General features: G+C 43.6%; 1 protein-coding gene across 1 annotated transcript; it reads left to right on the top strand.

The window, feature by feature from the left end:
* The first annotated feature begins 270 nt into the window (after positions 1–270).
* Positions 271–1,541, top strand: LOC124660590 (probable aquaporin TIP1-2). The gene is made up of 2 exons (XM_047198416.1): positions 271–507; positions 618–1,541. Exons 1-2 carry the CDS (start codon positions 375–377, stop codon positions 1,241–1,243), a joined length of 759 nt encoding a protein of 252 aa, XP_047054372.1. The 5' UTR covers positions 271–374; the 3' UTR covers positions 1,244–1,541.
* The last annotated feature ends 14,853 nt before the right edge of the window (positions 1,542–16,394 follow it).

The raw sequence follows: 16,394 nt of genomic DNA, 5'->3' as shown, positions 1-16,394 counted from the left end.
TGGTAAACAAAAAGAAGCAAAAGCGTACAATAACTACTACACTGATCATTGCCATCCAAATGAAACTAATCCCGTGACCTAGACTATTGCCGCCCAAAAGAAAAACAATCGTTCGTGATGCGCATAACATCCGGAGAAAAAAAGAATGGCCGTCTTTATGTGTGTGATCTGATCCCAATCCATCCTTGTTTGAAGCGGTCGTGACTGGCTCTAGCAAGTTCCCCGGCCAGCCTCACATCTATTCTCCGGACTATATATAACGCCCGTAACTGACTGACTGACACCACAACCACAACACCATATCCAGAGCAGAGTGTCCGAACAGAGTCTAGAGCAGTCTGTCGAGACAGAGTCCCCAAGAAAGCAAATCGAAAATGCCGGTGAGCAGGATCGCCATCGGCTCTCCGGGGGAGCTCTCCCACCCCGACACCTTCCGGGCCGGCGTCGCCGAGTTCATCTCCATGCTCATCTTCGTCTTCGCCGGCTCAGGCTCCGGCATGGCCTTCGGTACGTACGAAACTAGTGCACACATCGACGATCTCGTTTTTCGCTTGTGTATCATCATGCCATCCATCATGCACACATCTACTGACCACCATGCCCGCATCTTGTTGCAGCCAAGCTATCTGACGGCGGCCCGACGACGCCGGCGGGGCTGATCGCGGCGGCGCTGGCGCACGCGCTGGCTCTGTTCGTGGCGGTTTCCGTGGGCGCCAACATCTCCGGCGGGCACGTGAACCCGGCGGTCACATTCGGCGCCTTCGTGGGCGGCAACATCAGCCTCCTCAAGGCCGTTGTCTACTGGGTCGCCCAGCTGCTCGGCTCCGTGGTCGCCTGCCTCCTCCTCAAGATCGCCACGGGCGGCGAGGCCGTTGGCGCCTTCTCCCTCTCCGCCGGCGTCGGGGTCTGGAACGCGGTGGTGTTCGAGATCGTCATGACCTTCGGCCTCGTCTACACGGTGTACGCCACAGCGGTGGACCCCAAGAAGGGCGACCTCGGCACCATCGCGCCCATCGCCATCGGCTTCATCGTCGGCGCCAACATCCTCGCCGGGGGCGCCTTCGACGGCGCCTCCATGAACCCGGCCGTTTCCTTCGGCCCTGCTGTTGTGAGCGGCGTGTGGGAGAACCACTGGGTGTACTGGCTCGGCCCATTCGCCGGCGCCGCCATCGCCGCGCTCATCTACGACATCATCTTCATCGGCCAGCGCCCACACGAGCAGCTCCCCACCGCTGACTACTGAAGAACCTGAACCGATTCCATCCATCGCAATGATCATGATCGAGAGGTTAGGGTCGCTTCAAGAATCAAGCAAGTGTCGTCGTGCGCGCGTGTCAGCACCAAGAATCAAGCAAGTGTCGTCAGTAAGATTGCTTCAAGAATCAGGCAGTTTTAGTTTCAGTGTCTCTGTTTCTCTCGTGTCTTGAGATGTTCAGGGTGAACAGTGTCAGTCAGAAATAATGAGTACATCATCCTCTCTTGTAATCCTCAGTTATCCTTCCATTCCATGATCAAGGCCAGTGTCATTTTGTACAAACCAATCATCTGCTGTCTGTCTATCTGTCTAGCGACTTTATGTCTTGCTAGTCTTGTGTAATTATTTCATTTTCAAGGCATTCTCCATTTTCCTATGGTGTTCCATAATTTTCATTGTGACACTATGGAGAGGCTACTGATTGTGTGGTGTGACTTGTGAGTGCGACCAGGTCGCAAAATATTAACCCTTGTTACATTGAAATTGTATCTATGAACTTCGGTGATTATGATATATTTGATATAATATTATACGATATTTGCATAATATATGACGCTCCCTAGCTGCTCTACGTTGATTTATGGTGATTTGCCCTTGGTTTTTAATTTCGCAGTGTAGAAAAACCTTGTTTTACTTGTTTTTACGTTTAGGGTCCTTACAGATATCGAATTGAGATAGGATATTTGCCACGTCATTTTTTTTCGGGAAATACAAGAAGATAACCGCAAGGCAGAAGGAAAAGGCCAGTGTAAAGCCCAGAAGCCCCCCACGGTTCCTCCAGCCCCTTGAGACCCTCCGGATCTGGACCCCTCACGACCCTTATGGCTTGGTTTTAACGCCATCTGATGAATTTTGCCCTAAAACTATCTATATGTATGACATGTGTCGTTTAGTCACGAAGAGGCGGCCGTCACGAGAGAAATACACGAAACAAAGAGTTTTTGTGAAAATTATTACATTGAAATATTAACCCCTTGATACCCTTGATGGCTTGCCAGTCTTGTGTAATTATTTTATTTTCAACTCCATTTTGCTATGGTATTCCACAATTCTCACTGTGACACTATGGAGAAAAGCATAGATGATGTGTGATCGCCACAATGAAGTTGGCTACTGATTGTGTGGTGTGACTTGTGAGTGCGACGAGGTCACAAAATATTAACCCTTGATACATTGAAATTGTATCTATGAACTTCGGTGATTATGATATATATGATATAATACTATATGATATTTGCATAATATATGAGGCTCCCTAGCTGCTCTACGTTGATGAGGCTCCCTAGCTCTACGTTAATTTATGGTGATTTGCCCTTGGTTTTTAATTTCCCAGTGTAGAAAAACCTTGTTTTGCTTGTTTTTAAGTTTAGGATCCTTACAGACATCGAACTGAGATAGGATATTTGCCACATCATTTGTTTTGGGAAATACAAGAAGATAAGCGCAAGGTAGAAGGAAAAGGCCAGTGGAAAGCCTAGAAGCCCCCCACGGCGCATCCAGCCCCTTGAGCCCCTCCATGGGTGGGATCTGGACCTGACAACCCTTTTGGCTCAGTTTTAACGCCATCCGATGAGTTTTGGCCTAAAACTATCTATATGTATGACCTTTGTCGCAAAGTCGTGAAGAGGCGGCCGTCACGAGAGAAATACACTAAACAAATAGTTTCTCCGAAAATTATTACATTGAAATATTAACCTTTGATACCCTTGATGTCTTGCCAGTCTTGTGTAATTATTTCATTTTCAAGGCATTCTCCATTCTGCTATGGTATTCCATAATTTTCATTGTGACACTATGGAGACAAGCATAGATGGTGTGTGATCGCCACAATGAAGTTGGCTACTGAGTGTGTGGTGTGGCTTGTGAGTACGATGAGGTCGCAAAATATTAACCCTTGATATATTGAAATTTTATCTATGAACTTCAGTGATTATGATATGATATGATAGGGGAAACGCCACCTAAGACTAGCTACCTCGTTTGCTCCGCCGTGTCGATCAACACTATCACCGCCGCCACCATAACAAAGAGGGAGTTCTCCACCTTTGGACTATGGGTTTGTGGAAGTGACTTGTTTCCTATGTTCTTCACTAATTAGAGTCACATGAGACACCTATATGATTGTGATTATACATGTAATATGTTTTGATAGTGAATATTTTGTTAAGAGATGAGTAATGAGATGCAATTGGAAATTTTATGATTGATGTATTAATAGTTGTGTATGTTACTCGATTCATGTATCCCATATTATGACCAAACTTGTATGCAAGAACCCATGTGGATGATATGTGTGTTGTTTGGGGTATCATGCATGGTACTATGTATGTGGAAGTGACAAAATTTTGTGTCCTAGTATGATTCTTACTTTTCTATTGGTTAACTCAATAGGGATAAAATGTTCATGTATGCTATCGTTTATCTAGCGACAATTTAAGTGACCTTGTTAGTTAAAGATGGTAATATGTAATCCACTTCATGTCAAAGTTCTTAACGCACTACTTTGTTTATTCTTAATCTTGGTTTGAGAAGTTTTTCCCTGCCAAGTCTTAGTGATATGTGTTGAATCATATCTATGGTAGGACGTGATTCCCATATAAATGCTTATTATAAAGTTTTCTATCTATACCCCCATGTTTATGAGAGAAAGATCAAGTGAACTCATGATTCTGGTGTATTTTAAACAAGAAGAAACACCTTGAAACTACCTTTACTTACATTTTCTTTCTTTCTTTCTTTCTTTCTTTCTTTCGGTTCTTATTAATTTTAAAAATATAAAAAAAACTTTGTTCACTTTACTTGCTTTATGTTATTATGTTTTGGATTCCTTACACCTTGTTCCTGACAAAGATTTCGGTGGAGTTGTGGACGTCAAACTATTTCTTCGATTTGACGAGTTGCTTGAAGAGGATAGAATAAAAAAAAATATTTTCCCCACGAGTTTGAAAGGAGGAAGCGAGGCGAGCCATGAGGCACGGGGGAGCACCATGGCACGGCTTGGAGGTGGGGCCACGCCATGGGCCTCTCCCCGGCACCTCATTGGCCTTCTGGCTGTATTCTTCAGCCCGTTGGACTTATTTCGCATAAAAATGCCTTGTATTTTTCCTTAATATTATTTCCATAGTTTACTAAGTGAAAGAGATAGAAAGATGATTTTACGAAAAACACCATCAGTTCCTAAAGTGTTATTCCATCTTTTGGTGAGATTTTGGGAAAACCCATAAGCAAAGTGATTGGAAAGTCCATACATTTTTTTTTATGTATCTCAGGTACTCCTCGCACCTTCTTACTCCTGAAGGCAACATTTTCCCACCTGGTACCGAGTAGCATAAATCTTGTTCAGTTGTCATGTATCTTTTCTCATCTCCATGAGTTGTACGACTTTACAACTCATAGACACATTTAGGAGAAAGTCCATTAATCATTTGAATGTACGTAATTTTACCTTTATTTGTGTTTATATGTTTTCACATGATAAATGTTTTATGCACTTATCTATTCTTGTGCTTAAGATGTCAAGACTACAATGGCTAGTGTGAGATACCAGAAAGGAGTTTGTGCCAAAAGCAGATGGTTAGATGTATCTTTTCTCGAGCGTTATTATTAGGATATTAGGAATGCCTATCTTTCTGATTCAGAACAACATTATCAGGAGGGAATAAGTTTGTCTCTTTTAAAATGCATACTCCATTCAAGCTAATGAAAAGGTAAGTACCCATGACCTATTTTCTTCAATCATATCACTGATTCACTTCCTGTTTATATGTAAACATGATAGATATAATGAAATCTATGTGGTATACCTCCTCAAAGATTATCTAATTTGCCAACACAAAGGTTTTGGACAAGGTTCAACAAGGACGAGAAGCAAGAGTCTTGGGAACACTACGACAGATCTATACAAAATGACCTACCATGGAGATAAAGATGTAACCAAGAAACTCTAAAACAAAACATGTTAGCCCACCTAAATTTTTTATTAGACGAGTGTTGTTTCATTTTTTATATTTAGTTATTAATAATTAATTTACACTTTTCCTATTAAACAACTAGCTGTTTTACAATTGGGGCACAGTCACTTTTTGTATCGTTGGATGCTTTCACGAATCTCAGCGCCGGCTGTCTCTCATTCCATTTCCCCCGTCGGCTGAGTCACCGCATTAACTATTTTGAGTTTTTTTTTCATTCTGGGTCGGAAGCCACCGCTCTGTGTGCTCGGCAGAGGAGGGGGGAGACCGGAGCCAGCTCGTCCGGTGTCGGCTGGGGCGGTGGTTCGCGAGCCGGGAGACCGCCAACGGACAGAGCGGTGACCCCGCGGCAGGCGCTAGAGAGAGCCGCGGCTCGCGTCCATCCTCTTCCTAGGGGAAGAGATCGTCGATTCACCCACCCCGCGGGCAATGGCGTCAACGAGCTTCTTCGCTCGCGTCGCCCTCGCCGCGCCCTGATACGTCTCCAACGTATCGATAATTTCTTATGTTCCATGCCACTTTATTGATGATACCTACATGTTTTATGCACATTATATGTCGTATTTATGCGTTTTCTGGAACTAACCTATTAACAAGATGCCGAAGTGCCGGTTCTCGTTTTCTGCTGTTTTTGGTTTCAGAAATCCTAGTAACGAAATATTCTCGGAATTGGACGAAATCAACGCCCGGGTTCCTATTTTTCCACGAAGCTTCCAGAACACCCGGGAAGGACCAGAGGGGGGCCACAGGCCCACCAGGAGGGTGGCCGGCGCGGCCTAGGGTTGGCCCGCGCCGCCTTACCCCCTGGCCGCCTCTTCGACCTTCTGACGCCGCCTCTTCGCCTATATAAAGCCCCTGGATCGAAAACCCTTACAGAGGAGGCCACGATACGAGAAAAGTTCCGGAGCCGCCGTCATCGCGAAGCCAAGATCCGGGGACAGGAGTCTCCGTTCCGGCACCCTGCCGGAGCGGGGAAGTGCCCCGGAAGGCTTCTCCATCGACACCGCTGCCATCTCCACCGCCATCTTCATCACCGCTGCTTGCTCCCATGAAGAGGGAGTAGTTCTCCATTGAGGCTCGGGGCTGTACCGGTAGCTATGTGGTTAATCTCTCTCCTATGTACCTCAATACAATGATCTCATGAGCTGCTTTACATGATTGAGATTCATATGAGTTTTGTATCACTACTATCTATGTGCTACTCTAGTGATGTGTTATTAAAGTAGTTTTATTCCTCCTGCATGTGTGCAAAGGTGACGATGCGTGCACCGTGTTAGTACTTGGTTTATGCTATGATCATGATCTCTTGTAGATTGCGAAGTTAACTATTGCTATGATAATATTGATGTGATCTATTCCTCCTACATATGCATGAAGGTGACGAGTGTGCATGCTATGCTAGTACTTGGTTTAGTCGTTTTGATCTATCTTACACTAAAGGTTACTAAAACATGAGCATTATTGTGGAGCTTGTTAACTCCGGCATTGAGGGTTCGTGTAATCCTACGCAATGTGTTCATCATCCAACAAAAGTGTAGAGTATGCATTTATCTATTCGTTATGTGATCAATGTTGAGAGTGTCCACTAGTGAAAGTCTATTCCCTAGGCCTTGTTCCTAAATACTGCTGAGTTACTACTGCTTGTTTACTCGTTTCTATTGCGTTACTACTGCTGCAATACTACCACCATCAACTACACGCCAGCAAGCTATTTTCTGGCACCATTGCTACTGTTCATATATATTCATACCACCTGTATTTCACTATCTCTTCGCCGAACTAGTGCACCTATTAGGTGTGTTGGGGACACAAGAGACTTCTTGCTTTGTGGTTGCAGGGTTGCTTGAGAGGGATATCTTTGACCTCTTCCTCCCCGAGTTCGATAAACCTTGGGTAATCCACTTAAGGGAAACTTGCTGCTTGTTCTACAAACCTCTCGCTCTTGGAGGCCCAACACTGTCTACAAGAAAAGAAGCACCCGTAGACATCAAGCACTTTTCTGGCGCCGTTGCCGGGGAGGAAAGGTAAAAGGTACTCACACTCCGGACCTCGGCTACTAAGCTATTTTCCCGGCGCCATTGTAAGTACTCGAAGCTATTTCCTTTAGACTCTGCAATTGCGACATTTGGTTTCTTGTTTACACTAGTTAGGCATAATGGAAAACAACAAAAATATGAGAGATCTTTATGAACTTTATCTTGAATTAGGACATGATGTGTTTGAAGAGAGAATTAAAAAACCCATGGAACTTTATATGCATGATAATGGGAATGTTATTAGTATGAATGCTTTGAACACCATTGTTGCTAATGCTATGGAAAATTCTAAGCTTGGGGAAGCTGGCTTTGATGAGCATGATATTTTTAGTCCCCCAAGCATTGAGGAGAAAATTTACTTTGATGATACTTTGCCTCCTATTTATGATGATTATAATGATAGTAGTCTTTTGTTACCACCTGTTATGGAGGATAAATTTGATTATGATTACAATATACCTCCTATATTTGATAGCTACTTTGTTGAATTTGCTCCCACTACAACTAATAAAATTAATTATGCTTATGTTGGGAGTAGTAATTATTTTATGCATGAGACTCATGATAAGAATGCTTTATGTGATAGTTATATTGTTGAGTTTGCTCATGATGCTACTGAAAGTTATTATGAGAGAGGAAAATATGGTTGTAGAAATTTTCATGTTACTAAAACACCTCTCTATGTGCTGAAATTTTTGAAGCTACACTTGTTTTATCTTCCTATGCTTGTTACTTTGCTCTTCATGAACTTGTTTATTTACAAGATTCCTATGCATAGGAAGCATGTTAGACTTAAATGTGTTTTTAATTTGCCTCTTGATGCTCTCTTTTGCTTCAACTTCTATTTCTTGCGAGTGCATTATTAAAACTGCTGAGCCCATCTTAATGGCTATAAAGAAAGAACTTCTTGGGAGATAACCCATGTGTTTATTTTACTACAGCAATTTTTGTTTTGTTGAGTCTTGGAAGTTGTTTACTACTGTAGCAACCTCTCCTTATCATGTTTTTGTGCCAAGTAAAGTTTCTATGTCAAAGTTGATGTTATATTTGGGATTGCTGCGCAGAAACAGCATTGCTGTCTGTCACGAATCTGGGCCTATTTCTCTGTAGAAAATTCGAAAAAATCCGCCAATTTACGAGCGTGATCCTCAGATATGTACGCAACTTTCATTAGTTTTGAGTTTTTCCATTTGAGCAAGTCTGGTGCCAGATTTAAATTCGTCTTTACGGACTGTTCTGTTTTTGACAGATTCTGCCTTTTATTTCGCATTGCCGCTTTTGTTAAGTTGAATGAGTTTCTTTGTTCCATTAACTTTCAGAAGTTTTGTGCAATGTCCAGAAGTGTTAAGAATGATTGTGTCACCTCTGAACATGTGAATTTTGATTATGCACTAACCCTCTAATGAGTTTGCTTGAAGTTTGGTGTGAAGGAAGTTTTCAAGGGTCAATAGAAGAGGGTGATATAATGTGATCGAGAAGAGTGAAAGGTCTAAGCTTGGGGATGCCCCGGTGGTTCATCCCTGCATATTTCAAGAAGACTCAAGCATCTAAGCTTGGGGATGCCCAAGGCATCCCCTTCTTCATCGACAACTTATCGAGGTTTCTTCTAGTGAAACTATATTTTTATTCCATCACATCCTATGTATTTTACTTGGAGCGTCCGTGTGTGCTTTTATTTTTGTTTTGTTATCTTAGTTCTCTGAATAAGTTCATCCTTGTGTGGGAGAGAGACACGCTCCGCTGGTTCGTATGAACACATGTGTTCTTAGCTCATAATATTCATGGCGAAGTTTCCTCTTCGTTAAATTGTTGTATGGTTGGAATTGGAAAATGCTACATGTAGTAATTGGTAAAATGTCTTGGATAATGTGATACTTGGCAATTGTTGTGCTCATGTTTAAGCTCTTGCATCATATACTTTGCACCTATTAGTGAAGAAATACATAGAGCATGCTAAAATTTGGTTTGCATAATTGGTCTCTCTAAGGTCTAGATAATTTCTAGTATTGAGTTTGAACAACAAGGAAGACGGTGTAGAGTCTTATAATGTTTACAATATGTCTTTTATGTGAGTTTTGCTGCACCGGTTCATCCTTGAGTTTGCTTCAAATAACCTTGCTAGCCTAAACCTTGTATCGAGAGGGAATACTTCTCATGCATCCAAAATCCTTGAGCCAACTACTATGCCATTTGTGTCCACCATACCTACCTACTACATGGTATTTCTCCGCCATTCCAAAGTAAATTGCTTGAGTGCTACCTTTAAAATTCCATCATCCACCTATGCAATATATAGCTCATGGGACAAAATAGCCTTAAAAACTATCGTAGTATTGAATATGTACTTATGCACTTTATATTTTATTAAGTTGCTTGTTGTGCGATAACCATGCTTCGGGGAACGCCATCAACTATTGTTGAATATCATGTGAGTTGCTATGCATGTCCGTCTTATCCGAAGGTCTATCATTTTAGTGGTTGGAGCATGCAAAATTGTTAGAGAAGAACATTGGGCCGCTAACTAAAGCCATGAACCATGGTTGAAGTTTCAGTTTTGGACATATATCCTCAATCTCATATGAGAATAATAATCATTGCTACATGCTTATGCATTTAAGAGGAGTCCATTATCTGTTGTCCATGTTGTCCCGGTATGGATGTCTAAGTTGAGAATAATCAAAAGCGAGAAATCCGAAATGCGAGCTTTCTCCTTAGACCTTTGTACAGGCGGCATGGAGGTACCCCTTTGTGACACTTGGTTGAAACATGGCATGCAAAGATCCGGTAGTCCAAGCTAAGTAGGACGAGGTGCGGGCACTATTAGTATACTATGCATGAGGCTTGCAACTTGTAAGATATAATTTTCATAGCTCATATGCTTTATTACTACCGTTGACAAAATTGTTTCATGTTTTCAAAATAAAAGCTCTAGCACAAATACAGCAATCGATGCTTTCCTCTTTGAAGGACCATTCTTTTACTTTTATTGTTGAGTCAGTTTACCTATCTCCTTCCACCTTAAGAAGCAAACACTTGTGTGAACTGTGCATTGATTCCTACATACTTGCATATTGCACTTGTTATATTACTTTATGTTGACAATATCCATGAGATATACATGTTATAAGTTGAAAGCAACCGCTGAAACTTAATCTTCCTATGTGTTGCTTCAACACCTTTACTTTAAATTATTGCTTTATGAGTTAACTCTTATGCAAGACTTATTGATGCCTGTCTTGAAAGTGCTATTCATGAAAAGTCTTTGCTTTATGATTCACTTGTTTACTCATGTCATTACCTTTGTTTTGATCGCTGCATTCATAACATATGTTTACAAATAGTATGATCAAGGTTATGATGGCATGTCACTTAAGAAATTATCTTTGTTATCGTTTTACTCGCTCGGGACGAGCGAGAACTAAGCTTAGGGATGCTGATACGTCTCCAACGTATCGATAATTTCTTATGTTCCATGCCACTTTATTGATGATACCTACATGTTTTATGCACATTATATGTTGTATTTATGCGTTTTCACGGAACTAACCTATTAACAAGATGCCGAAGTGCCGGTTCGCTTTCTCGCTGTTTTTGGTTTCGAAATCCTAGTAACGAAATATTCTCGGAATTGGACGAAATCAACGCCCCGGTTCCTATTTTTCCACGAAGCTTCCAGAACACCCGGGAAGGACCAGAGGGGGGCCACAGGCCCACCAGGAGGGTGGCCGGCGCGGCCTAGGGTTGGCCCGCGCCGCCTTACCCCCTGGCCGCCTCTTCGACCTTCTGACGCCGCCTCTTCGCCTATATAAAGCCCCTGGATCGAAAACCCTTACAGAGGAGGCCACGATACGAGAAAAGTTCCAGAGCCGCCGTCATCGCGAAGCCAAGATCTGGGGGACAGGAGTCTCTGTTCCGGCACCCTGCCGGAGCGGGGAAGTGCCCCGGAAGGCTTCTCCATCGACACCGCTGCCATCTCCACCGCCATCTTCATCACCGCTCGCTGCTCCCATGAAGAGGGAGTAGTTCTCCATTGAGGCTCGGGGCTGTACCGGTAGCTATGTGGTTAATCTCTCTCCTATGTACCTCAATACAATGATCTCATGAGCTGCTTTACATGATTGAGATTCATATGAGTTTTGTATCACTACTATCTATGTGCTACTCTAGTGATGTGTTATTAAAGTAGTTTTATTCCTCCCGCATGTGTGCAAAGGTGACAGTGCGTGCACCGTGTTAGTACTTGGTTTATGCTATGATCATGATCTCTTGTAGATTGCGAAGTTAACTATTGCTATGATAATATTGATGTGATCTATTCCTCCTACATATGCATGAAGGTGACAGTGTGCATGCTATGCTAGTACTTGGTTTAGTCGTTTTGATCTATCTTACACTAAAGGTTACTAAAACATGAGCATTATTGTGGAGCTTGTTAACTCCGGCATTGAGGGTTCGTGTAATCCTACGCAATGTGTTCATCATCCAACAAAAGTGTAGAGTATGCATTTATCTATTCTGTTATGTGATCAATGTTGAGAGTGTCCACTAGTGAAAGTCTATTCCCTAGGCCTTGTTCCTAAATACTGCTGAGTTACTACTGCTTGTTTACTGTTTTACTGCGTTACTACTGCTGCAATACTACCACCATCAACTACACGCCAGCAAGCTATTTTCTGGCACCATTGCTACTGTTCATATATATTCATACCACCTGTATTTCACTATCTCTTCGCCGAACTAGTGCACCTATTAGGTGTGTTGGGGACACAAGAGACTTCTGCTTTGTGGTTGCAGGGTTGCTTGAGAGGGATATCTTTGACCTCTTCCTCCACGAGTTCGATAAACCTTGGGTAATCCACTTAAGGGAAACTTGCTGCTGTTCTACAAACCTCTGCTCTTGGAGGCCCAACACTGTCTACAAGAATAGAAGCACCCGTAGACATCACGCCCAGCCACAACCCCTCGCCGTCGTGGTAGGCAAGCAGCTTAACCAACCAAACCACTCTGTTTCGATTTGCTGCGCCTCTTTCGTATCTCAATCGTCAACAATGCTCTGTCTTCTCAATCACACACAGGGTGCGGCACGGCGTGGCGAGAGGTTCTTATCGCCGGGTTCTGGCAGCAGCGATGCCGCCCAGGAGGACGCTCGGCTCAGGTGAGTGAACGTTGTTGCACGAGTGTTCGTCTAATCGATTGGGTGACCCTGGTCGAAGGCAAATGTTGACTGACGAGCACCTGCTGCAGCGTTGCTTGAGGAAGAGGCGCAGATTGCGGTGCTGCCGTCTGTCCCCGTGCCCGTCGCCTGCGAGCTGCAGCTAGCCGGCCCGTGCGCGTTGCCATCCTATACTTTGCGCTTTGTGCTGTAAGTGTCGGCTGGTCGAAAAATTCAGTTGATAGTAAACTAAACTGCATCAAAAGGATGGGCAAGGTAGTTCAGTGCGTCGATTCAGATAACTATAATCCGTGTTGATCTAGATTTGGATGCACCGTTCTGGGAATGGCTGAATCGACCACTTTGGTTCTGATGATTTTTGTTTCTGCAGAACCGAGGACGAGTTTGGTGGTGCCGGCCATCCGGCATGACCTATGAACATCGCCTACATGTACAGCCTCGGGACAGGTAAACGAATCTACTGTTTCAGCGAAACTCTTGACTGTTAGCAAATGCCAGTTTTTAGTTAATTGTCCTAGTCCAATGCAAAAGGTATTGTTTGCTTATTTATATCTGTTCCTCGGTTCTTGTTTTCATTATCTCAGTCTCTTATGTTTCATGTATCTCAACTTTTCAGTCTTGTCTTCTATGCTTAGCGAAATTTTGCTTAGTCTGATTTGCTCATTCATATTTGCTCAGTTCTATATTTTTCTCATTTATCCAGTCTCTTTTTGTTGTCTATCTCAGTCAATAAATAAGTCTCTTTTCAGTTGCTCGGGACCTCGTATTCTTATTTTTCTCTTTGGTATTTACGTTACTGAGTTTCTCAGTATCTCAATCATCGTTCTCATTTTATTTTCAGTTTATCATCTTTTTCAGTCATGTCATGAATATATAACTTAATTATTAATTAATAGCTATCTTTATTCATTCTTCATTCATCATTTTAGTCCTCTAAGAAATTTCATTTTTTTAGTCACTCGTTGTTTGGCCTTCGCAGTCTTCATCACCATTTTCAGTCATGACATAGAGATAGCAATTTATTATCTTTAGTCATCCATCATTCTTCATTCCTCATGTTTGAAAGAACATCTCTCACATTATGTTTTGTATGTTTGATGTCAATATATGTGATACACTAATGTTGGATTAAGTGGTACAGGGATTACATAGTTTCATATTTGCGTGTGTTGGATTTGGTCGATCTGTCAAAAGGCAACAGGAAAAGTTTGGCCAGACCGGATAATCCGGGCCGGATATTCTTGAAATATCCGGCCCCCTGATTTTGGCTAAGTCGTCGACGGAAAGCAGCGCAGTAGGGGGGCCGGACATTTGCCCGGATAATGTCCCGGTATTGTACCAGGGCCGGATTATCCGGGCCGGATATTTTGGAAATATCCGGCCCCCTCGAATTTGGCTAAGGACCTGAAGAATTGGCTCTCTGGTTGTGGGCCGGACATTTGGCCGGACAATGTCACACTTTTGTCCCGTAGGCCGGATTATCCGGGGGGGGCGGATTATCCGGCCCCTACTTGGACCGGATTATCCGGCCCCCCGGAAGCAGCAACGGCTCAATTTTTGGAGGGGGTATAAATACCCCCTTTCTTCTACCTTGGTTGTTTGCTCAATCATTACACAAGAATTCTGCCAAGCCACCTCCATTAGAGCCACCTCAAGAAAGTCAAGATTTGCAAGATCTCCTTCCTCCCCCAACCAAAGCTCTTGATCTTTGGGGATTCGAAGGAGAAGCCACCGATCTACATCCTCACCGAAGCGTTCTTCATTTCCCCCTCACTTGTTTGAGGGATCTCATGCTAGTGTTCCTATTTGATTCCCTAGTTGATTTGTTGTTGATGTATTGTTGTTGATTGTTGTATTGTTACAGATTTGGGAGCCTCCAATTCAGTTGTGGATGTGTGCCCCAAGAACCTTGTAAAGGCCCGGTTTCCGCCTCGAGGAAATCCCTTAGTGGAAGTGGGCTAGGCCTTCGTGGCGTTGCTCACGGGAGATCCGAGTGAAGCCTTCGTGGTCTGTTGGTTTGGCTTGCGTAGCAACCACACTCCTCCAAACGTAGACGTACCTTCTTGCAAAGGAAGGGAACTACGGGAATCATCTCCGTGTCAACGCGTGCTACACTCTCGGTTACCTCTATCCCACTCTATCTCCTATATATTGCGTAGCTATATCTTGCTTAGTTGATAACCTTGCCATATAGGTAAATTCACCTAGTTGCATATCTAGAGAATTTACCTTTGTGTCAAACCTAAATTGAAAAAGAACTAAAAATTGGTTAGCACCTATTCACCCCCCCCCCTCTAGGTGCGGCATACGATCCTTTCAATTGGTATCAGAGCCTCGGCTCTTATTTCGGGCTTAACCGCCTAAGAGTATGTCGGACGAGGAGCCCTCGGAAGGGGCCGCCAATACGGTCTCCATGGAAGAATTCAATTCGTTGAAGTCCTTCATGGAAGCCAAAATGGAAGCCCAAATGGAAAGCATGAAAAAGATGATTGCCGAGCTTTTGGCTCCGGCTCGTCCCAAGGCTCCTAGTCTAGAGGTAAAGGACGCGGGTGTGTCCGAAGAGGGAGGTGCTTCGGCACCACCCTCCTCTACCAAACCCGTGGAAGGTGATAACTTAAACACTAACAAATCCCCCCTTGCATCTCCTAGGGATACTAGTGGAGGTGAGAGCTACAATCGAGTAGCTCCACCTTTTCAATCCCCCGATATACCGGTTCCCCATCCTCATTTGAACATTCGGGGCGACCCACCTAAGTTTTCCATTGAAAATTACACCACTTGGCGATTTGAGTTTCGCTCTCATGTTTGCAGTGCCTCCAATGAACTTTGGAGAATCATCCAAGAAGGCTTCAAACCTTACAACCCCGACAAGTTGACTAGAAGAGAAGCGGTTGATAGTCAACTCAACAACACCGCCTTGCACATGATTCAAACTAGTGTGGGGACAAAGGATTTGCCTCGTGTTCGGAACTACACCACCGCCAAGGAAGCTTGGGATGGGTTGGCCGCTAGTTGCATTGGAAGTGAGAGCACGAGAAGGAACAAGTATAATGCTCTTAAGAATAAAGCCGAAGGATTCATGAGGCTACCGGATGAAGATCATCAAGACATGTATTCAAGACTCCTCATTGTTGCCGATGACTTCCGTCTTATTGGTGCCACCCACATCAATGACTCTTGGATCAAGGAGAAGTATATTGAATGCATGATGCCATATGTACCCATTGATGTCAAGACCCTTGTTGGGAGAGAATGCTATTCCTCTCTCTCTTCTCAAGATGCCGTGCACGAGATGCAAGCCCTCAAGGTGCTCGAGCAAAACTCTCATGATTCTCTCAATCGTGCCATTGGTATGTCAAAAGGGAACAATCTTGCCTTGGTGGTCAACCCCTTAGATGAAGTGCACCCTCAAGAGCAATATAGGGCATCTTGGAGTATGTCCTATCCGGAAGATTTGGAATGCCACTATCATGATCACATGGCCTTCCATGCAAAGTCCTTTTGGGTTGATCCCTCCAAGGCCAAGGAAGACAACATCAAGAGAAACCACAAGAGTGGGTTCACTAGCTTTGGTCCAAAGACAAGATCATGCTACAATTGTGATGACAAGCGCCACTTCATTGCCGAATGCCCCTATGAAAATAGAGAGCTTCATAATGGAAGGCTCATTCCCAAGGACAAGAGCAAAGAATCAAAGGGCAAATACTCAAAAGCCCCCAACAAGAAGTTCTACAACAACAAGACCAAGAAGGGCAAGAGGCACCCAAAAGTTGTGCTAGTGACTAGGGAAGAATATACTTCCGATGAAGTTGCGAGCTCTAGTGATGATGAAGAAGGAAGCTCAAAAGAAATGGCCGCCATTGTCACTACCAACATTCCCTCTTCATCTCTCTTTGAATCCCCCAATGAGAATCCTCATATCAAGAACGCACATTGCTTCATGGCAACATCTTCCTTGGACA

This window comes from Lolium rigidum, chromosome 6 (genome assembly GCF_022539505.1).
Source record: "Lolium rigidum isolate FL_2022 chromosome 6, APGP_CSIRO_Lrig_0.1, whole genome shotgun sequence".
Taxonomy (NCBI): domain Eukaryota; kingdom Viridiplantae; phylum Streptophyta; class Magnoliopsida; order Poales; family Poaceae; genus Lolium; species Lolium rigidum.
This window is presented reverse-complemented; position numbering and strand designations above follow the sequence as displayed.

Bases quoted from the DNA above. Each gene is read 5' to 3' on its own strand.
- LOC124660590 (XM_047198416.1), top strand. From the start codon at position 375: ATGCCGGTGAGCAGGATCGCCATCGGCTCTCCGGGGGAGCTCTCCCAC. The intron at 508-617 runs GTACGTACGAAA...ATCTTGTTGCAG, and splicing joins AGGCTCCGGCATGGCCTTCG to CCAAGCTATCTGACGGCGGC.